Genomic DNA, 25,186 nt, shown 5'->3' on the forward strand with positions numbered 1-25,186 from the left:
ACGTCTTTATCACAGTACAACATTTGTTTGCGTCGGGAATGCCATACCATCTCTATTGGATTTAAATCTGGGGATTCAGCTGGAGTTTTCACAAGCTGTCTCTTGTGAAAACAGCCGAAAGTTTGTATTTTATGTTTTCTAATTTCAGCATGGAATAAACCTATTACTTGTTCCCTTACTGTAACTACGGAATTATTTATTTATCCGTTTCAGCTAAATGAGGTGAATTAAATCAGTCAAAAGCTTGGAGTGCCAATTGTAAAAATAATCCCTTCTTCCTTCATTTGTTTAACTTAAAGAATTTTGCAAAGAATGTTTGTAATGTAGGGCCCTCTGAACAAGATTGTCAAGATCACAGTTTAAAAAAAAAACATCAAACCTTAAATTGAATGAGAACATCATGATTGTTTCGCAAGGATGTGAACTTTGAACGTTTTGTGATATTTAGAAATACCAACAAATTCAATGTAGTGTTGATAATATTTATTATCAATAATAATGACAGTAGTAGCAATTAGTCGTTGTTATTAATAAATGACTTAGCTTCGGACATGTGATATTTAGAAATATAAAAAATGTCAATATAGTGTCCATAATATTTTCTATTTTAGTTTTTCAAAGAAACTTTGTCTCTTGTTTATCTGTTTTGGTGGACACAAACTGAAAGGGAAATGCTAGAAACAACAATCTACAGAACAGGGACGGAAGTGCATTGACATACTGTATATGGACTCTTAGATAAGTGAACTTTTACCTGGTGGGCCAACATAGAGACACACAATGGCATGTACAGCAGCACCAGCAGCCATAGTTGCAGCAGGCTATAATGTAAGATATGAGTAGGCTCGGCTGAAGTAATAGGTCTTCAGTCTAGATTTGAATACTGAGATTGACTTGGCATCCCGAATATGGGGTGGGAGACTTTCCATAAGCTAGGGGCCCTGAAACTAAAGACTTTACCACCAATTGAATTGTTTTTTTATGAATGCATGGACTATGAAGAATTGCATTCTGTGATCTAAGCAGGTGACTTGGATGATATACATTAATAAGTTACATTAGATAGACAGGTGCCTGACATCTGAGAGCCTTGTAAGTAAGTAGAAGGATTTTGAAGTCCGCCCTGTACCTGACAGGAAACCAATTAAGAGAGCTAATTATGGGGGTTATATGGTCGTACTTTCTGCTCCTAATAATAATTCTAGCTGCTGCATTCTGAATTCGCTGTAAGGTGTTGAAAGAGTGGTGGGTGCTCCATGACAATAGGGTATTGCAGTTGTCTAACCTGCTGTATACAAGACCATGTATTAATTTCTCTGTGTCTTGAACGGAGAGAAGCTGCCTTAGTTTTGCAATATTTAGGAAGCATGTTTTCGATTCTGTTTTTATATGAGAGTTAAATGAGAGCCTTGTGTCTAATTTGATGCCTAAGTTACATGCTGAGTCTCTAAGGCAAATTTTTAAATCCTCTGCGTTAAGTGCTGAAGTTATAGTAGTCCTATCAGTATCGTTGCCTCCACACAACAGAACCTCAGTTTTATCAGAGTTGAGTAACTAAACATTTTCACACATCCAAGTCTCTACTTCATTAATGCAATTAACCGAATTGATAATAGAAGAGTTGACGTTAGGTGTGTTGTGCCAAACAAAAGGCATCCACCAAGAGTTTGTGTGTTGAAAGTTGTCTTTATTTCAGTTAATGCAGTTTGTTAATGCAGTTTCAATGCTGTGGCCTGGGCAGAAACCAAACTGGAATTTCTCAAGTATATTATTTGAGTCCAGATACAATTGAAGTTGGGTCACAACTATTTTCTCAAGAATTTTAGATAGAAATGGGATGTTTGAGACAGGCCTGTAGTTGTTAAGAACTTGTGGATTTATGAATTGACTTCATTGCACTGCTCTCCTCCCCACTAATAGCTGATGTGTGGTGGGCGTTCTGGCGCACTATGGCTATGGAGTGGAGTGTCCAGAAAAGCGCTATATAAGTGTAAGCTATTGTTATTGTAATTATTATTATTATTATTATTATTATTATTATTATTTCATATGCATATGGAAGTCTTGTTTTTGGACACAAGACTTAATACAACTTTTACAGTGCTCTTTTATATAGTGAAACAAACAATACAAGGTACATTCCCACATGACTCGCTGCTTGCATTGTGGCTATATTTGGTTATTCCAGAAAGTTTTGATACTACAAGAATATAATCTTGACATAAGACACATTAAAGGAAAAGACAATTTAATTGCTGACTGTCTCTCTAGAATATGATTTGTTCATGGTTTCAGATGGTATACTTCCTATGATATGACATTTTCATGTCTATTTTTTATTTTGTTCATGAATGTCATATCATTGTTTTTGTTAAAATGAACGTTTTCTTGACAAATATTTTTTTTCAACAGGTGGAGTGTTATGAATAATTACTTTTGAAAATGTTTTTGATTTACTACAATATTCAGCATTTGTAAATAACATTTTATGTAAATAATTAGTGTTATTTTGAATTTCCTTGACCAGAATTTACTAGAATGATATTCCAGCAAAACCCCAAGAAGGCATTAGGACCCACACAATCTGCAAGGAAAGCACCCCATACTGGTTCCAATAACACCTCTTCCAGCAGCTCCCTTAGTTTTTCCTAGGAGGTCTCCTATCCAAGTACTGGCCCGACTCACACCTGCTTAGCTTCAGTGGGTTGCTAGTTGCAGAGTCATATGGCTGCTGACAGATGAAAGATGAAAGTGGTGCTTAGCTTGTGCTCCTTTCATGTAGCTCCTTTCACATGTTTTGTGACTTAGTGCTGCATTGTCTTCTCGCAGTAGGCAGGTGGCAAGTTACAGTACATGACAAATTCATTCAAATGACTACTCAAAAGTTTTATCTGGTCTTTTAAATACAAAGATTTTAAAGTCATTATACCTAATATAATTTTAAAATATAAACCTATAGTATAATTAAAATGATATTTTATTGGCATTTTTATAAATGTTATATATCACAGCATGTTTAATATTCAGTTTACATTCACAATCTGGTAAGCTCATAGAGGCAGTGGGGACGTATCAGATATTAAACTGAGGAAGAGAGATTGTAACTTCAGTCCCAACCCCCAACAACCCCTGAAAAACCGAGAAAGCAATTTTGAGTAATTAACTATCCAGTCATTGCAGAGGGTGCAGCATCGCAGAGATGAGCATATTTGCAAGATAATGCAAGACTATGAACTGCAGCAGCCAGGAGTCCTGTTACCAAAGGGGAAAAAAACTATATAAAGCCATAACTGTAACAAATTATTTCACATTTTATTCTCTTGTAACAATCATGATGTTTCCAAAAAAATCAAGCTTCTTAATTTAGGGATTCACTTCAACACATAAAGATTTTCTTACATTACTTTAAAAAATATCAAATAAAGCCATCATAATTACAGCATTCAAAATATAATAATTTAGTAACATCACAGAGTGACACCATATCCTGAAAAATAAGGTGCTATATCTCAGGAATTAAATGTGGTGGATGTCATTGTTTGTGCTATTTATAGTGCAGGGAAAAACTTCATGAGTAGGGGGTGTTCCTTGGGTTCTATCTGTGTGGAGTTTGTATTCTTTTCCTTGTTATCATGGCTTTCCTACCATAGTCCAAAAAAACATTCCATAACTTACTGGAATGTAAAATATGGAATGTTTTAGTTTTTGTTGTTGTCCTGTCCAGGATGGATTCTGTACTTTTTGTCCTGTTATAATACTGGCTTGCACCCATTGCTTGCTTGAGACTCTATGCCGGATAAAGCAGTTAGAAAAAGGATGGACTAGTGAATTTATAATTGAAAAAATGTTCCAATTTAAATGGAATATGGAAGATGTTGTCTTCAAAAACTGTTTACTTAAAAATATTTTCAGTGTAACCTGGTATGTATGCCACATTCTGGCGCATTAGCTGTTGTGCATTCTGAATTGCTGGATCTGTATATAGTAATTTGTAGTGTGAGATTCCTGATTTAGTTATTGATTTCTAACACAACCTAAATTTGTTACAATATTAACATTGTGGTGGTGTAGCGGTTAGCTTGATTAGGGCTGGGGCCCCAAATTCAGTTCTGGACTTGGGATGCTATCTGTGTAGAGTTTGCATGTTCTCCCCGTGTTTACATGGATTTCCTCTAGGCGCTTCAGTTTCTTTTCACAAACCAAAGACATACTGGTTTCTAGGAAATTGTGCACTGGTGTGAGTGCATATCTGTGTTTATATCTGGCATCCTGTCAAGGGTTTATCCTCACTAGCAACTGTTGCCCCTGCTCCAAGGTGTATCCAAATTGATAAACCAAATTGATTAATATAACACAAAAGAACAATTATGACTTTATAATAGTGTAATTTGCATGCAGTACTAACATACAGAAGACATGATGGCTGGATGGATTAATACCCTCATCATTTCTTTTTTTAAATGATATAATGTTAGCATGCCCAAAGGGGTTGGGCAACCAGTTGACCTTGGACCCCTAGAGGTTTTTTCTCTCCTTACTAAGGAGATTTTGGTTCCTCTCCTCCATTGTCTTCTGGTCTTCTGTTCTGTATTGACAAAATGTATCGTCAATTGTACTGTTAAGCGCCTTGGGGCAACATTGTTGTGAAAGGTGCTATATAAAAATAAACTGAATTGAATTGAATAATTTGTGACAGTGGAGCCCTCAGCCATGTGTATTTCTGCTTGGGTTTGACCTAGATTAGTTTTTTTGCAAAGAATGGATACTTGATTTCATTCTAAAATTTTAGAATTTGTTAGGACACATTATGAAGATTTCTTAAAACTAAACTAGCTCATGATACACACCACTGGGTTGGGTTAATGTTTTAGAGTGGATTTCTGAGTTTTAAATGTTAATATCAAAATAAACCAAAGTCATCATTATTTAATAATCCTTTTTTCATAATCCTTACAACATTTTCTGGGTATATTATTATTAATGGAACATACTGCCACATCAGAAAAATACCCAGTAATTTTATGAAAAACCACAGCATTTAAAATGTGTGCATCACATAATTACATTTTATGAAGTGTACAAAACAGTACTTGGAAAGCTTTAACTACAGTTTGCTACTCACTAATACCTACCTAGAAAATACAGCAGCAAACCTTACTCCTTATCATATGTTCACCCTACATTTAGTTATTTATATTGTTACAGCTTTAGATTACTGAGAAGAGTCGTTAGGATTTTATCTAAAGTTTGTGACACATGGCAGAGGAAACAGTTGTAGCATCAAAGTTGAGAGGATGTTTGTTGAGGTTGGGGGCGGGGGGGTCCCTTCAGCAAAAAACAATTGTAAAGTTTACCTTGATATAGCAAGGTAAATTGCGGGTTAATGATTATCAACGAGAAGTACAGAAAAACACAATATAAGATCACATTGAGAACAAGATCCCAAAAAAAGAAGAGAAGAGAGAAGAGAGACAAGAGTCTGGAGGATTCAGAGCTTGAAGCTTGTTCCAGGTGAGAGTCCCTAGTTCATGATCATCCAAACAAATCCTAACAGGAGGTAAGTATTTAAACCTTGTTAGAGGTAGCCTGCTATTCTGTTTTTATAGGGGAACTTGGGTTTTCTGGGGTATAAGATACCTCACTTAGAAACATCCTTCCTGCTTGTGGATACACATATTTAGAATAGGGAAATAGGCTCCCATTTATATTGTGGCATCCATGGTGCACAGAGAGAGAGATTTAACTGGAAGTTGCATTGTATTTATTTATAGAACAGCTAATCTCTTATGTGGCCCCTGTAGGCATTAAGAGTTTAATGCATAGTAGCAGTCTGGGATTTTTCTGGGTGACCTATACTTACCGATATTTACAGTGTAAATTGTACATAGAGTAACTGCGGTGTTGTTTAGTTTGTATCTTGTCATTGTAACAAATATTTATCTCAACAAGTGTGCCTGGATTATTACTCCTCTCAACAAAGCTATGCTAGGGAATAAAGAATTCATGTGCCTTTAATTATACCAACCGCTCAGGTATATTCTAGAGAAATCACTTACAAGTTGGGGGTTATGAATAATTATTTAACATATTGACAAAACCGCTCAGTGAAATTTGGATTTTCACCTTTTTAGTAACCTCCATTTGTAACAATATTGTTATGTTATTAGTTAGATTATTATTTATAATTCTTCACAGCTTTCTGTCTTTGCTGATTCCTGATCACTGCTGAATATAAGATAGCAGGTCTCCAGATGATCTGCTTCCATTTTGTGTTCAAAATGTGGCTGCAAGTCACTTGGAGTCAGGCCATTTTGGAAATGCGAGTTGATTTCTTCAAAAAGTGTCTGATCGATGCTTTCTGTAAATACAGTTAGATTAACAGTCATATATATATATCATGTGTTTTAATGAAATTCAATATTAGTCACTATTATATAAAATTATCTGATGTTTTTTGTCATGTGCAGTATATTGCACTCAAAACAGAGAGTGTGAAATCTTTCAGGTTCAATTTCTTAGCAAATGAAAGCAATCTTTTGAAAACTGCCATAGAGGAATTAAAGATAACTAGTTATACCAGTCATTGAACCACCAGAGAGTAAGCCAGCAGCTATATCACACTTTAAACCTACAGCTAGCAACCTACAGCTAGCAAACCACTGAAGCTTAGTAGGTGTGAGCCTGGTCAGTACCTGGACATTTCACACTGCAGAACAGAACACAGTCAAACGTGATCCATCCATCCATTTTCTTGGATAATTGTTTTATCCAATAAAGGTTCATATTAGCATTGTGATCTTTACACTCACATGCTCATTACAACTTGCTCTGTACAGGAGCCGGAAGAAGAGGGGTTAACATGCTGTGACCACATTCATTAAAACTGATAAAAGCATTTTGGAGTTCTTCAACTACATTAAGCAAATTTTGTAGAAAAGATAAGAAAACTGAACTAGAAACTATAGATTGTGTAAGTAAGAGATTTGGAAATGCGAACGGTAAAACATATTACTCAATAAGAAAACACCTTACTAACCTAAAATAAGATGCTGTATTGAAATGAGACTCTAGCCTCATTGTTCCAACTTTGGGTTTAACTGCTGTCAATTTGTGTGTCTAGAAAATTAATTATTTAAGTCTTGTTGACATGTTTTATGTAAAAATACATTTCAGTCTCCAAAGTCACACAGAATATGAAATTTGAGACTTTTTTGATGAAATGTCATTCACATAAATTATTTTTAGTGATGATTTCATGTTTAATGAACTTGAAAACAAAAAAGGCCACATGTACTAACACTTTATTCTTTACCTGATCTTGTGTAAAATGTTTGATGGATTAGTGGCTGCATAATTGTAAAAACTTTCCTATTCAAACGTAACACAAAGACATTCTCTTAAAATGTTGCTTAAAAGCATTGGGCCCAGATACATTTTCCTCCCTACATACCATGGACATTAGTCCATTAAGCAGTAGTGAGAAAGCTTTTTAGCGTTTGTCAAAAAAGACCAAACTTATGTGAATGAGCAGAAAGAGCATTTTGAGGTGTGTTCAGGCTCAAGTCTTCTGCCATTGTTTTTACTGATCACAATCCTTTGACTTTTCTTCAGGTTGTGTATAACCATAATAAACTACTGATTCACTGGTCACTTATGTTACAGAGTTACTCCTTGGAAATTTGAAACAAGAAGGCCACAGAGACTTATGTAGCTGATGCACTATCATGTGCTTACAGATGCAGCCATTCAAAATGAGCGAGGGATGCTGCGACAATACACAGTGCATAGTCAACAAGGTACTGCAGGTTTTTTCCAATGGGGTGGAATACTTTGTAAAACCGCATTTGGGCTGTCACCAGAAAACTCCTGGTTTCAATACCTGGTCAATGCTGAGTGACAATTTTTCCAGTTACAGAATTTGTTTACCGTAAGACATTTAATAATTTTAAACTGTGTATTACAGCATGTTAAACATTAAACTGATTAAAAAGTAGGTATATTTTATAAACACAAGATTGCTCAATTGGACAAAGGTACACAACAGTAATCCACCTTCTTCATAAATATTTTATGCATCAAAAACTTTAACTTGGTAACTTATACTGGGTTATGGTTATAACTTGTTTTGCTTGTTCGAACATTATAAAGTTTATATACTGTACTTCATAAAAAGTTATAACATTTTAACCTTTGCTAAGAATACATAGTAAGAATACCACTTGCTGTGACTAAAAAAAAGTTGTACTGATTTAATACCATTTGATAGTCATATTAATATGGAATAGTGTTACTAAGCAGCTAAAATATCATAAGTGGATGTTTTGGAAACATTTTGACATTCCTTTTTTTTAAAAAATAACTTTTATTGTCCTTATTGTGGTAAAGGACTGTAATGAAGCATGCTCCACCCAGGCGGTTTAAAGCCCGATCAGAGAATTTTGGTTTTGTCTTACCTATCTGAAAACAAAAGTAGCCCACTATTATACAGATGCAGCCATTCAAATTGAGCGAGGTATGCTGCGGTACAACGTGGAGGGTATGTTGCATCTTAATTCGTCATAATGCGTCATACCTCGTCATACCACATTATATCGCATGCAAATTAGATTATGTTAATTGTATCCAGAATCACCTTGTAAAACCGCCAGCTGGAGTTAATAAAGCTTAACCTCTCATGCATTTGAGCTGTCACCAGAAAACACCCTATTTTGAATCCTGATCACTGCTGAGGGACAATCTTTATCCAATTAAGAATTTAAGTTGTATACTCTTTAGACTTTTAATTTTAAACTGTGTATTACAGCATGTTAATCATTAAACATTAAAAAGTTGGTATATTTTATAAAAGCAAGATTACTCAGTTGGACAAAAGAACACAAACTACCACCTTTATCATAAATATTTTAACTATGCAGAAATATTTACAGAAGATATTACTAATAGTATTAATAATAAATGACCTTGGATAACCTGTAAACTCAAAGTATTACCCTGGTCCACTTTCTTTGTAACTGTCATTGTAAACAAAAAAACATTATTTTTACATTGACAAAAACACCACAGCATTCATGATCACGTATTCATTTCCAATCATACAATTTAAGTTTTGAGAATTTCGGATTCATCATGCCTTTCACATGCTCATAAACAATATTAATTTAGGAACATAAACATATTATGTTAACTGTATACGGCTGGTATTGGTAGCTTAAAGAAAAAATACACAGCAGTATTCCACTTTCTCACTAAACATTTTAAGCATCTTGTATGTGGTTATTTTGGATAGGCTTTTACGTGCTCCTTCTGACCATATTAAGTTTATATACTTTGTGAAAAGTGATAGTGTTTTAACCTTTTCTGTGAATTAACTCGTTATCGGAGTAAAAAAAGGCAGACTTTAAGAATTTGATTAACAGGGAATAAAATATGGAATTGCATATATAAAAAAATTAATAATGATATAATTATATTCATGAACTGTCTGGCGGAATAAAATGAAGTTAGTTAATGTGACACGGAAGATAGAATTAATAATGTAGTGCTTTGGGCCCTACCATCGGGGGAATTGAACCTGGGCCTCCAGCATCACTCACGAGGGAAGCAGCCAGTTGAGCTACAGTGAGATCTGTCTTAAACCGTGACAGACTAGGTCCCTCCTATTCATATGGCACGCCCTCATCAAAGTTTAACTCGCTCTGTTTTATTAACAGACACTTCGACTCAAATAGATAGATAGATACTTTATTGATCCCATGAGGGAAATTGCAGTGCAACAACAGCTTTACAGAGACAATTGATTAGCAGGTGATTAGCTCAATCATCTGCTAATTCATTTTACACCATGGGAAGACAAGAGAATGTGATTATAATGTATCTGTACAGAATGTGTGTTGTGTTTACAGAGCTAAAGTGTTTAAAACGTATAATTAAAAAGTTAAAAAAATTAAAGCTTACACAAAGATTCTAAAATGATCACGAGGAAGTGTATTGCATGTCCAATGGTCTAATCCCATTACCCCCATTTTGATTAAAATCTCGAATGTGTGTTTAATTAAATGCCTTTATTGATTCACAATCTGACAATGCAACCAGATGGTGCGTCATTGCGTATCAATCGAAACCCCAAGTTTACCCTGAGTATCAGTAAAAAATAATTAGCTCACAGATATGTTTATGTAGGGGTTGCGAAAATTTTCACAAGTCATGGTCTTTAAAATGCATTTGGTTTGAAGGCTTTCTGTGTTTCCCCTGTGATGATATGGACATAAGAATATTTGTGCGTGGTAAAAAAATGGCATATAAACGACAACGTGAAGTCTGTGAAAACATTCACAATGTATGTTATACACAAATCAAGTGTTCTCACAACTCTAGGACATTTCGTGAAAACGCTACAGGCATGTCAAAATCGTTTTCAAACTTTAAGCTAGCTTTACCCCGGAAACTGGAACCCAGTAAGCACGGGAATAAAGCTTTGTTTGATTTCTGAAACCCTTTCTTTATGTCCTGTTTTTATTCAAGTAAAGGGCAACTATATACACAATACTGCTCACAGCAGGAAAATTCCTATTCTTTACTCAGCAGCTTATTAAAAACAGCACCCATGATGTTCAAACCAATAAAAAAACTTTTTCAGTCTGTCTGTGGGGGGAAGGGGGGCTGTCTTTCATTGGAAGGTTCGCCTATTCTACTTTGAAAATGATAAGGGGAAGGAAAAGTGCCCGCGGTCAAAACTATAGTATGCTTAAGAAAAAAAGACCTGCTGATATACATACCATGAAGACGACAGAATATGATTTTTTCTATTCAAAATACATGTTGTCTTTATTAAATTTGTGTATTTTAAATGTTTAATTGAGAAGTAAAAACCTTACAGCATACACAAAGATTCTAAGCTGATCACAAGGAAGAAAAAACACAATTTTATGTGCATAAAAATTGGTTAACTATCCAAACCTGTTTTTAAAGCTAATTTTAAAGACCTCTACTTGTGAAAATGTTCAGAACCTCTACATAAAACTATATACACAATACTGCTGACAGAAGGGAAATTAATCTTCTTTACTCAGCAGGTTATTAAAAACAGCACCCATGATGTTCAAACCGATTTTTTTACACAGAAGACTGACACAGCTTTGCGTTGTGAGTCTCTTTTTCTAATAAAACATTTGTCAGTCTGTCCGTGGGGGAAGGGGGACTGTCTTTTATTGGAAGGCTTGCCTATTCTACTTTGAAAATGAAAAGGGAAAAAAAAAGTCTTTATTTCATTTCTTTTTGGCACACCCGCCCAGAGAGAGAGAAAGAGAAAGCGAGCAACACACAGGGGAGCAAAGCCAGGGAACTATTTACACGAAAATGGGCAATCTCCGCAGACTGTATGCCCGTTTCACAGTGGGTCAGCTGCACTGGTCATCAGCTTTCCTAATCCCCACCCTGACCACTACCACTCCCGTCCTGCCCCTCACCGCGTACCCCAGCCAGGTGCTCTTTGGCAGGAGAGCCAGGCGAATGCTCTACATCAATGATGGGCATTCGGGCTCACGTGGGTTTTCGCCCTACACCCTGCGGTACCACTGTATACATACTGTACGAATGTTGTGATATTTAGAAATATAAAAAATGTCAATATAGTGCCCATAATATTTGCTATTCTAATTTTTAAAAGAAATGTTTATTTGTTAAAAGAAAACTCATGGTGACATCTGGGCTCGTACCTCCAACCTCAGCCTTATAAGTCAGTTATTTAAGACATCACACCACAGATACAGTGACATACAGTAGCAAGCAGTGAAACTGCCATACACATATCAATAGAAAGTCTTATGTTTAAGTCTAGTCTACTGTTTGTGCTACAGTACCTGAATATAATTATATTGTTATTAATTTCTTTAGATACGCAATTCCATATTATATTCCCTATTAATCAAATTCTAAAAGTATGCTTTTGTTTATTCCGATAATGAGCGTATTGGCAGAAAAGCTTAAAACTATCTATTTTCTCACAAAGTATATAAATGTCCAGTAAGATGGTCAGAAGGAGAACGTAAAAACGTTTCCAAAATAACCACATGTAAGACTTTGATGCTTAAAATGTTTAGGGAGAAATGGAATACTGGTGTGTAATTTTTTCTTTAAACTACCAATACCAGCCATATACAGTACAGTTTACATAATATGTTTACGTTCCTAAATTAATATCATTTATGATCTTCAGATGTGTTATGCTCCTTTTCTTTTTATGCTCAGCTACTAAAATTTCCCTTTAGTTGTAAAGTTCCATATAAATATTCAATACTAAGCGGATTAAAATGTGCACAGTAAAGAGATTAAATGATTAAATTTTTTCACTACCGACCAATGCACCACAAGTGCCCCTATCAGTCAATTTGGCCAGCCAATCACGTACTGCGGTACACCGCGGTGGCTTGTGGGTAGTTGTGTATGGTACGGGTTTGTACCGCGAAGTTTGAATGGCTGCATCTGTACAGTTTACATAACATGTTCATGTTTCTAAATTAATTTAAGTTATGAGTATGTGAAAGGCATGGTGAATCAGATTCTAAAAAGTTACTTTGTATGATTGGAAACAAATACGTGATCGGATCAACGAAATTCTGTGGTGTTACTTTTGGTCAATGAAAAAATAGTTTTTTCGTTTACAAAGACGGTTACAAAAAAAGTGGACCAGGGTAATACTTTGAGCTTACAGCCTGTCCAAGGTTATTCATTATTAATATTATTAGTAATATCTTCAGTAAAGACTTTGATGCATAAAATATTTCTGCATAATTAAAATATTTATGATAAAGGTGGTAGGTTGTGTACTTTTGTCCAACTGTGCAATCTTGCTTTTATAAAATATACCAACTTTTTAATGTTTAATGATTAACATGCTGTAATACACAGTTTAAAATTAAAAGTTTAAAGAGTACACAACTTAAAATTCTTAACTGAATAAAGATTGTCCCTCAGCGGTGATCGGGATTCAAAACAGGGTGTTTTCTGATGATATCTCAAATGCTGTACATGAGAGGTCAAGCTTTATTAGTTCGACCTGGCAGTTTTACAAGGTAAAACCGGATACTATTAACAAAATCTAATTTGCATGAGGAAAATGCGGTATGACATAATATGATGCGTTATGATACGTTATGTGACACACCCGCCGCGTTGTACCGCAGCATACCTTGCTTGTTTTTAATGGCTGCATCTGTATTCACCATTATATTTCAAGTTACAACAGATTCAAAACTTAATATAAATTCAAAACCTTTTAAAACAGAAGCTGCTAACTCTACTTCACACCTGCATTTCAAGATCACAGTGTGCTCAGCAATTCTTTTGTTTGGACTACAGTCCGAATAAATCCCTGAGGCATATCATCCAAGGTTTTGAAATTTAAAAAAAAATCAGAACTTTGTTTGGATGAGAGAAATGGGTACAGTATCTTTTGAGAAGTCACGTACTGATTGCAAAGAATCTGATTTTGACCTACATTAAAGAGCTAATTATACTTGAAGAATTTTAAAACTGTCTGCCTTACTGTATTGCAGCTTATTTCACTGAACTGTTCGAACACCTGAAAAGAGAAGAAAGAGAAGAAAGCAAACGCAAAATTTAAGGTCTGCTTCTTTCATGGTTTTGTTGCGAAATGTTCTTATACTTGTTACAGAGATCCTGACTGATTTGACTTTATATTTGCCCCATTAAAACATTGAAACAGAAAAATAAAAATTCTGTAGTTAAGCTTTTTGTAATTCGATTTGTAACATTATTTATTAATTATTATTATTTTTAATAATTATAATTATATTTTTTCTTATAAAACCACTAACATCGACACAGGTGTTTCTGCTGTTCAAAGCCTCTCATTGATTTAAAATGCGCTGAACTCTGCCACAGGCACCCCTTTGAATTTTTTATATTATTAAGGATATGTTTGCATAGCATTAAAATAGGAATGTTTTCACAAGTGTAAATCCACCAGTGTATCTTTTCCAATCGCTTTAAGATAAGATAAGATCACTTTCTTAGCCATGTACAGTTTCTTGCATTAAAAATGAATTTGTCTTTTCGCATACCCCAGCTTGCTCTCCATGAGACACACAGGAACACAGATGGGAAGAGAAAAGTTTGGGGTAAGAGCGCAGGATCAGCCATCTATACGGTGCCCCTCGAGCAGCTGGGGTTAAGGCCTTGCTCAGGGGCCCAATGGACTAGGATTCCTGTGCAGGTCGTGGGATTTGACCCAGAAACCTTCCAGCCACAGGTGCAGATCCTTAGCCACAGTGCAACCTCACTTTATCCAGGAGAAACACCAGTCTCACCTGCAATATTTGGTTACATTTTTTACAATTTTAAATTTTTAAAACTCCCACTGTTGACAAAATGCACAATATCATGTTGTTGATATTATTTAACTTTGAACACGTGATATTTAGAAATACTAAAAAAAATCAATATATTTACTATTTTGCTAAAAAAGGAATATTTATTTGTTAAAGGAAAACACATGGCCCGAGCAGGAATCAAACCCCAGCTTCCAGAATCTAAGCCACACAATAAAGCCGTTATACCAACTCAGTAGTTTAAGCTATAGCTGAAAAGGACATGCAAAATGTTTCCAAGTAATCACGAGAGAATGAGTCAAATCGATGGAGATGTTTACAAAGAAAGTAGATGACAATAATACTTTGAGCTATATAAATATATTCTATTTAGATTCTTAAATTAATATTATTATTAATTTCCTAAAATACACCATTCCATATTATAATCCCTATTAAGGTTTTACTGCGATAACGATCATAAGTATTCGTAGAAAAAGGTTAAATAGCTTTTTATAAAGTATATATAGTCAGAATGAGTACATCAAAACCTTTCCAAACTTACCACAGTCTTTGATGTATAAAATGTTAATAAAAAAAGTGGAATACTGTTCTGTATTTTTTAACCTACCACTACCAGCCCTCTACAGTTTGTATAATATATTTATAATCCTAAATTAGTAATGTTCATGTGGTTCAGAGACGTTATGCTCCTCTTATTTTTATGCTCAGCTACCAAACTTTCCCTTTTTGTTGTAAAATTCCAAATTTAATAATCCATATTAAGCAGATTTAAACATACCTATTAGAGAGATTAAATGAAGCAATCATTTCACTAACAACTAATCAGGTGCCACCTGTCGATCATTTTGGCCAGCGAATCACCTACTGTGATAGCCTGCGCAATGAAACCCATAGTGTGGGATTTTACCCTGCATTTTGAATGGCTACATCTGTAGCTTTAGGGGAATTTTTCCTGTAAACTGATGAATTATAGTTGAGTTTATTTTGTGAACTGTCTACATCACATTAACAAACATCATCTGTTATTAAGGACAGGGGTGTTAACTGTTAATTGCAATGGGCAACTTCTTTGTGTTGTGGGTGGTTTTCCTTTGTAGGACTGTCTGGGTCCGGCATGGTGACTGGCTAGCAAATGAGCAAATCACTGACAGGTTGCTCCGTAACCTGTCAACGAATTGTCAATAAGAGAGCCCAGTAAGTTTAAGGGACACCACTAGATGGCTGGAAAGACGAGGGGTAGAAGCTGTTGAGTTTTTATCTTCTGAGAATTTTAGGATCTTAAAATGGTGTATATTTTTATTGATCTTATGGGGGATAAGGTTGTAGAGCTGGGCAAGTATATGACTTGTTTTTATAATTTGTTAATTTATTTCAGTTAGTTATGGGGAATATTTGTTTGGCATTGTCATTGTTGTTGGAAAGGGAGTTAGTGATTAAAATGTGTAATGTAGAATAAGTGTCGATTTTTTATGTGCTTCCCAGTGTTCAAGAGAGACACAAACACATTTTTGGTTTCATAATATCACAAATCTAAATATTTTTTTGTTTGTGTTTTTAATTCCAGTTCATACAAGAACATCGTGGCATTAAATAACTGGAGACTGTTGGTCTGATCTGGCCAGTAGAACTTTTTTACTCCTCCATTGTCAATATTCACACATTTCCTCATTCACACCTGAAGAAGGCTCCACAGCCTCCTTTCCTTTTAACAGGGAACAAACATTTACCTTCATCTTTGCAGCCTGCACATCCTGACGTAACTCCCTTTACTTTTGTTTGCTTGTTCACGTTCGTTTTTGTACTACTAATAATATTTTTGTATCAATATTAATATGAAATACCACCACAGATGGCTAAATAATAATAATAATAATAATAATAATAATAATAATAATAATTTATTAATACATTAATATTGTTATTTATGCTCAGAAACATTTTTATTTTAATCTCTTAGCTACATTTTCCATTACTTACATGATTCCATAAGTAAGTAGTATATTTTTTGAAGGCAGCTCATGTTTTCCCTAACATCTACTGCACCACAAGTGCCACCTATTGATCATCTTTGGCCAGTGAATCAAAACAACGAAGTACACCGTGTAACAGCGAGAAAAAAAGATCTCTTGTAGCATGATATTGGCTTTAATGTGCATTCTGAATGTCTCCATCTGTGATTTAATTTAGGCTTACCACAGCAAAGGGTTTGAATACTCATTAAATCAGGAATTTTTAAAATTTTCTTATATGAATGATCTATTTAATTCATTTTTATTATTTTTATTAATTGTTACTTCAAAGTGTCTAGACTACAGTCTTTAAAGCATCAAAATATTAAATCTGTGCAATATACAGTATTATTAAATAGTACAAATATAACTTTGTCAGTGTATATATTGACCACAAAAATACATTTACTAAATATTATTTTTAAAATATATAATATGTTGTCAAAATTGAGCAATGTTATGTCATTTTCCCGAAGGTTATCAACAAGTTTAGAAAACAAAGTCCATCTCAGCCTGGTTTTGGACTTGAAATCCATGCACAGAATTCCAGCAGGATTACCGGTTATGATTATTATTTTGTGTTTACCTATATACTTTTCTCGCAGGGTTTTTAAAGCGGCAGACAATCCACCTGCTTCTGTGTTCTCCACTTCCTCCTGGAAAGTGTCATTCTGTGGTGTGACCTCCATGGCAGTCTTGGCATTACTCACCACCTCAGTGAGGTCAACTTCCTCCTCAAAGTCATCAAGGTACTCACTAAAATCAACCTCATCATGTGGCACTGAAATGGGTACAAAGAAAATAAGTATTAAGGTAAAATTATACATATAAAACTTAGTTCAATACCATCACTTTCTGACACACTATCAGTACCCACTTGGACTCTGTGACATTATGTTACTACAGGTATGTTACAATGAAATGTGCTGACTGATCTGGCTTTCTATTTGTCTCATTGAGCTGAAACAGGAAAAAAAGACATGCTGTCATTAATCTTTTAAGAATTTAATTTATTATAAAACCTTTTTCATTTTAAAACAAGCTTTCTTGTCTCCTGACGTTGCACATTTCATATCCACAGATATACCAAAACAGTAGCATACATAGCAATGAGCTGCAGTGTGATATATATACCGAATAAATATAAAGTGTATACAGTATGATACCATATAGTTTTAAAGCCACTGCAGTACAGTATGTGTTCAATATATTTTTATAACCAAAATTTAAATTGTTTCCTGCTTACTGTTGCTGAAATTTGCATTAAGACAAAATAAAGATTTTCTCAATGTAGATGTAAACGTAAAAGAAGCAAGCTGAACTCACAACAAGCTATAATAAACTATTTTTTATATATCTGTAAAAAGAAACAAACAATGGTCAGTCCAGGAATCAAACTGCTAACTTTCTGTGGAGTAGACAGGAATCTAAACCACTGGGCTAAACTGCCACTTGGGCACACTATGCTACATTACAGTCTATGAGCGCTTCATTGTCCATTAAAAATATAAGGACAGCAAAAGTCATTAAAACAAAAGTCAAAGTGTTTCCAAAATATCCATAAATTATGTTTTTAGCTGTCAACACTTCATAAGTTACATGATTCCATATTAATACATGTATTCCCTATGAAGTGTCATTAAAGGAGTACTAAAACTTATTACATTTTATTATTTTCTAAGAATACATTATAACTTCTTCTGGAGTAAATAAACTTTATGTAGTTGGAACAAGCACATTAATACTTTTCCAAAATAGCCACCGTAAGTTACCAAGTTAAAGCCTTTGATGCATAAAATGTTTACAGTATGTAGAAAGTGGGATACTGTTGTGTTCTTTGTTTTCTTATATTTAGCTAGCACTACCATCTATTGTGTGTACATGAGGTATACAGTATATTACATATGAGACTTTTAGGCTACTACAGTGCAGTATGCGTGAAATCTATTTTTAATTATCAAAATTTAAAATTAAATTGTTTCCTGATCACTCCTTGCTGAAATCGGCATTAAAACAAAATATATCTCAATGTAGATGCAGACCTAAATAATAATTAAGTTTTTGTAAAATAGCCCTGCTTTCCTTCTTTATTAATTCAATATTTAACATACTGTAATACACAGTTTAAAATTAATAAATGTATAAACAGTATACAACTTAAATTGTATAATTGGAAAGAGAATGTCTCAAGGGGCTCAGAATTGATTGGGAATTGAAAAAAGGTGTTTTCCGGTGATAGCCCTAATGCTTCCACATGCCACATTAAGCACTCACTGTTCCACCTGACCATTTTACAAAATAAATGCAGTCCCACTACCGAAAATGTTTAAAAAAGGATAGTGTGAAAGGTATCTTGAGGTACGCGCAGTGCAATGTGCTGCATCATCCGGTGTGTATTCTGAATGGCTGGATCTGTATTGGTAATCATTAGGTAACATTGATAGATATAAAGGGCAATGATCCATTGTTATGTGGTAGTTATCATTCAATTAGTTTGATGAACATGGACAGTAAGATTCTGGTAAAGACACTGGTAACCCCATTTTGTAAATTTCTACCAAGGCGAATACATAAAGATCAAACAGGTTATATGCAAAATAGGATATTTTTCAGACAAGAAATCTTCTTAACCTGATACATTGTGGCAATTTTTCATAGTCACTAACTACAGTGTGTACAGTTGTTGCAAATAAGGGTTTCAACAGAACTGAATGAAGTTACTTTTTTGATGTACTCAAACTGTGGTCCTAATGTTACTCAAAGTAAAAATGAATCATTAATTCACCTTTTCTGGGAATGCCATTATATAAATTACTTTTGGACAGCTCAGATATCACTTGAACATCTGGATATACCAATCTCATTAACAGTTATTACTTGTTTTCCGGGGATCTATGTAAGTTTAAAATCTAAGTTTAACTACATTTTTAATTTCAGTTCAGCATGAGACCATATCTTTATATTGTCACTTAAAGAGCTATCATAGAGAAATAAGTGGATAATACTTGCCACCCTACATGGAAAAGATTGATTTATATTACCTTCCAGACTGTAAGCAATCAATATTAATAATAATTGCTTAAACTTATATAGCGTTTTTCTGGACACTCCACTCAAAGCACTTTACAGGTAATGCGGGCTCTCTTCCTCCACCAGCACCACTAATGTGCAGCATCCACAATACTTTAAACAGGTATGGGGCCCACCTGAGACATACAGATGCAGCCATTCAAAACGAGCAGGGTAAGCTGCGGTACAATGCAGTGGGCGTGTCGTATCAAAACGGGTCTTTTCGCATCATTTTACCGCATGCAAATTAGACAATGTTAATAGTATTAGTATGTTAATAGTATCCGGAACCACCTTGTAAAACCACCAGGTGGAGCTAATAAAGCTTAACCTCTCATTTACAGCATTTGAGCTGTCACCAGCAACCGTCTTTGTAAACGGAAATACTTTATTTTTTTCATTGACAAAAAGTAACACCACAGCATTCCGTTGATCCAATCACGTATTCGTTTCCAATCATACAAAGTTTTGAGAAACTCCGATTCACCATGCCTTTCACATGCTCATAAGCTATATTAATTTAGGAAGATAAACATATTATGTAAACTATATGTGGCTGGTATTGGTACAGATGCAGCCATTCAAAATGAGCGGTAAAAACCCGCGGTGCAGTAACCAACCCGCAGGGCACCGCAGGGCAAGTGATTGGCTGGCCAAAATGACCGACAGGAGCACTCGTGGTGCATTGGTTGGTACTGAAAAGATTTAATCATTTAATGTCTTTACTGTGCACATTTCAATCCGCTTAGTTTTGAATATTTATATGGAATTTTACCACTAAAGGGAAATTTTAGTAGCTGAGCATAAAAAGAAGAGGAGCATAACGCATCTGAAGGTCATAAACGATATTAATTTTGAACATAAACATACAGTATATAGCTCTTCTTGGTACTTTAAAGAAAAAAATACACACCAGTATTCCATTTCTCCCTAAACATTGTAAGCTTCGAAGTCTTTAACTAACGTGATACCGGAGTCAACAAGCATACTTTTAGAATTTGATTAAAAGGGAATATAATATGGAATCGCATATCTAAAGAATTTAATAACGGTGTGATTATATCCATGTACTGCGACAGGGCTGTGTAGGGCTGTTTCGCCTGCCCGTTCATGCGAGCTGTCTTGTAGCCTACTGGTCTAGGTGCGTGACTACCAACTGGCAGGTTGTGTGTTCGAATCCAGCTGGTGCTGGACTTTTCTTTTAACAAACATTTCTTCGAAAAAATAGAATAGCGATATTATGGACAATCAATTGACTTTTATATTTCAAAATATCACAACATGATCGATATTTGCGATATTTTGAACATATCTTCCCTTCTGACAGCAGTTCCTGCTTCTAGTGTGTGTGTGTGTGCAACAGAGTAAATTTTTATAGAGAAATGGAGGCTGGACAGTATGCGTTACAATATAAACATTTATATTGATTTAAATCGTGTTCTGATTTAAATCGCAAACGCGTGTTTAATTATGTGTTTTTTAATCATAATCAGGCTAATGCATTTCTACATTTTCTGTATGAACCAGCTTAGAGGTTCATACAGAAAGACAGCTTGTGTTTAAATTGAGTGTAAGGTAATTTATGCTTCTAAAGTCATGGTCAGCATTTATTATTGTACTGTGCTGTAAACTTGTTATGTGCCTAGTCACATTATTTTATAGCGTTTTTATTGTGTTATTAAATCCGGTGGCGCTGTGTGTTAGTTTCCTGACTCCCATGTCACATGGTCTGTGACTGAATCCAATGGAACTATGACTTTATTTTTTAACAAACATTTCTTTGAAAAAATGAAACGTTTCCCTTGGTCAGAGATTAAATAAAACCTCACTCGCACCAAACAAATTTATATTTCTAAATATCACAAAATACGTTCATTGTCTTCCAATCGAGTCGAGTTGACATTGGAAGCCTGCCACACCCGGACTGTTAAACCAACGCATTAGCATGTCAAAGCCCATTGAGGGTATCGAGCCAGTATTGGCTTTAGTATTCCCCCCCTCTCCCCTCAATTCAATTCAATTCAAGGTGTTTTATTTGCATGACAGATGGGTACAAGTAGTGTTGGGTATGTATATTGTAACGCTTACGGCAGACAGACACTGTGTAAGAGCCGGCGCACCAGAGCAGCGCACCGAGGGAGCGTCTGCATTTCTAACTTAGTTTTTAAAATTAGTCAAGCAATATGAAGCATCTCCTTTTACTTAGTGCCTGAGCATAAAAAGAATAGGAGCATACTGCAACGCGTGTGAAGTCCATAAACGATATTAATTTTGGAACTTAAACATACAGTATATGGCTGGTCTCGGTACTTTAAAGAAAAAAATACACACCAGTATTCCATTTCTCCCTAAACATTTTAAGCATCGAAGTCTTCAACTAACGCGATACCGGAGTCAACAAGCATACTTTTAGAATTTGATTAAAAGGGAATATAATATGGAATCGCGTATCTCAAGAAATTAATAACGATATACTTATATTCATATTGCAAAAGAACTGCAACGGACATAAAAACTCCCTTGCTTTTAACAGAGCGTTCCATAATTTCTAACTACGAAAATGCCAGGTGAAAGGATTTGTAAACATATTTTGTTAAAGCAAGTCAGTTTTTTCCGCAACACATAAAAGACATTTTTCCAAGAAAGTTTAGCCTTTGTCACTAATGAAACCACTAAATAAAGACATAAATATAGAAATCTTAAGATTTGTTTTATTTAATGTTGGTAGCAGGATGAACTGTCAGAGTGCATATTTTGTCGCAGAGTTGCTGCAAGATGTTAACAGTGAAAAAGGTATTTAGAAATGAGTTATTTCAAGATGAAAATTTTCAGAATAATTGCAAATCTAGCAGGATAGAGAAAGCACAGAAAACTGGCAGTTAGATTGATCAGATTAGTATGAAAAGTCATTTAGCAAAGGGAATGAGAAGAGTGACAAACTAGTATACTTTAGATCTTTTTTTCTGAACCAGGGAAAATCTGATCATGTTTCCCTATAACAATAATAAAAAACTTTATGTGATATATCACCATTAAAGGTGGCATCTCAAAGCAATACAGTAGATGTAAAAACAGATAAAAGGACCACAGATTACAAAGTAAATGCATATAAGAAAGACAAGTAGCAGAGGTGCTACTAAAATTAGAAAATGAAGCAGATACAGACACTAAGTCTTCTGAAAAGAAAGGTTATTAGGTTAGATTTAAACTGGCCCTGGTGTGTGTGTGTTTGTGTCTGTCTGTCCTGTGATGGACTGGCGCTATGTCCAGGGTGTATTCTGCCTTGTGTCCGTCACTTACTGGGATAGGCTCCAAATCCTCTGTACTGGATAAAGAGATTAGAAATAGATGGAAGTAAAGGCACTGTGTGGGTGGAACTATACACAGTGTTAGAAACCTACTATGAAATGGCAGCATCTCACTGAGAATAAAACATTTTATAGTGCTGGCTTAAGGAAACAGCCTTTCCACCTCTCTTGCACATCAGTATCCATACCTAGTTATTTAAACAAATTGCCTCTAATTATAAACATCTTAATATGCTGGCTCTGTGGATCCGCATCAGCTATGTTTGCCTATTCCTTCAATTCATGTGCATCCAACACACAGTTCAATGCCAGCAACTACACATAATCTAAAATACAATCCTTATTTCAGTATCTATGTAAACATATAGTCTGTTAACTTCATCATCTTCATCAAAAGTATGCCTAACCCCATTAGGAAGTTTTCTTGTTATAAGTGTATTCCTCAGCTTTCCCCAAATTATCTTCTTCTTGCCAACATCTCTAGTCTTTTATCCTGCAATAACTCAGCCAACACTTAAATCTCCAAAAGCTGCTTGTGTTAATTTCTTTAAATCACAAATATCATGTGTAAATACTGGCCATGTAATACTCTGCATTGTGGAATAATAGTTTATTTTAAAGGGAACTAGAGAAACTAAGAACTAGAGAAGTCAAGAAAGGCTTTTTTTCTAGAATTAATAAATGCACATCCTGTTCACTGGGGAAATTAAATCCACACTGAGCAATCTTCAATATGTTCAGAATATGACAGCAAGAATCATATCAGGGATGCATTACACCTGTTTTCAAGTCCAACAACTGCAATCAAGTGTTTGCGATAACTGGCAATGAGTCTTTTACAGTGCTGTGGAGGAATTTTGGCCCACTCATCTTTGCAGAATTGTAATTCAGCCACATTGGAGGGTTTTCGAGCCTTAACCACTTGTCATGCCAAAACATCTCAATCGGATTCAGGTCAGGACTTTGACTAGGCCACTCCAAAGTCTTCGTTTTGTTTTTCTTAAGCCATTCAGAGGTGGACTTGCTGGTGTGTTTTGGATCATTGTCCTGCTGCAGAACCCAAGTGCGCTTCAGCTTGAGGTCACGAACAGATGGCTGGACATTCTCCTTCAGGATTTTTTGGTAGACAGCAGAATTCATGGTTCCATTTACCACAGCAAGTCTTCCAGGTCCTGAAGCAGCAAAACAGCCCCAGACCATCACACTACCACCATAGTTTTCTGAAATGCTGTGTTACTGTTGCGCCAGATGTAATGGAACACACACACCTTCCAAAAATTTCAACTTAGACAAGCCTTTATGTTCTTTTTGCTCAGCAGTGGTTTTTGTCTTGGAACTCTGCCATGCAGGCCATTTTTGCCCAGTCTCTTTCTTATGGTGGAGTCATGAACACTGACCTTAACTGAGGCAAGTGAAGCCTGCAGTTCTTTGGATGTTGTTGTGCGTTTTTTTCTGACCTCTTGGATGAGTCGTCACTGCGCTCTTGGGGTTATTTTGGTCAGCAGGCCACTCCTGGGAAGGTTAACCACTGTTCCATGTTTTCACCATTTGTGGATAATGTCTCTCACTGTGGTTCGCTGGAGTCCCAAAGCTTTAGAAATGGCTTTATAACCTTTTCCAGACTGATAAATCTCAATTACTCTGTTTCTCATTTGTTCCTGAATTTCTTTGGATCGCGGCATGATGTCTAGCTTTTGAGGATCTTTTGGTCTACTTCACTTTGTCAGGTAAGTCCTATTTAAACATTTCTTGATTGAGAACAGGTGTGGCAGTAATCCGGCCTGGGTGTGGCTAGAGAAATTGAACTCAGCTTTCCAAAGATGTGATAAACCACAGTTGATTTATGTTTTAACGGGGGGGGGGGGGGGGGGCAATCACTTTTTCACACAGGGCCATGTAGGTTTTTTTTTCCTTATTAATAAAAACCTTCATTTAAAAACTGCATTTTGTGTTTACTTGTGTTATCTTTGTCTAATATTTCAATTTGTTTGATGATCTGAAACATTTCAGTGTGACAAACATGCAAAAAAATAAGAAATCAGGAGGGGGGCAAACACTTTTTCACACCACTGTAATTATATTCATGTACTGTAGCACAGACAGTAGTATAAGACTTTCTATTGATATATGTATGGCTGTTTCAGTGCCTTTTATATGACTATGTCTGTGGTGTGATGGCTTAAATGACTAACTTATAAGCCTGAGGTTGGAGGTACGAGCCCAGCTATCACCATGAGTTTTCTTTTAACAAATAAAAATGTCTTTGAAAAACTAAAATAGCAAATATTATGGACACTATATTGACATTTTTTATATTTCTACATCTCACAACATGTTTGTACTATATGTACACAGTAGTACCGCGGGGTGTAGGGTGCAATCCCACGTGAGCCGAAAGCGCTACATTATTAATAATATCTTCCATGTCGCATTAACAAATTTAAAAGGA

At 35.2% G+C, this 25,186-nt stretch overlaps 1 protein-coding gene across 1 annotated transcript in view; it reads right to left on the reverse strand.

Moving 5' to 3' along the window:
• Positions 1–3,370: 3,370 nt before the first annotated feature.
• The window catches only part of nek12 (NIMA-related kinase 12), a 105,791-nt gene continuing 83,975 nt past the window's right edge, over positions 3,371–25,186 (reverse strand). The window contains exons 3-4 of the mRNA XM_006632665.3: positions 16,947–17,141; positions 3,371–6,358 (exon numbers count right to left, since the gene is read on the reverse strand). Coding sequence (XP_006632728.2) covers positions 6,180–6,358; positions 16,947–17,141 — 374 coding nt within the window. The 3' untranslated portion in view covers positions 3,371–6,179. The remainder of the gene's footprint in view (positions 6,359–16,946; positions 17,142–25,186) is intronic.

This window comes from Lepisosteus oculatus, chromosome 8 (assembly GCF_040954835.1).
Source record: "Lepisosteus oculatus isolate fLepOcu1 chromosome 8, fLepOcu1.hap2, whole genome shotgun sequence".
Lineage (NCBI taxonomy): Eukaryota > Metazoa > Chordata > Actinopteri > Semionotiformes > Lepisosteidae > Lepisosteus > Lepisosteus oculatus.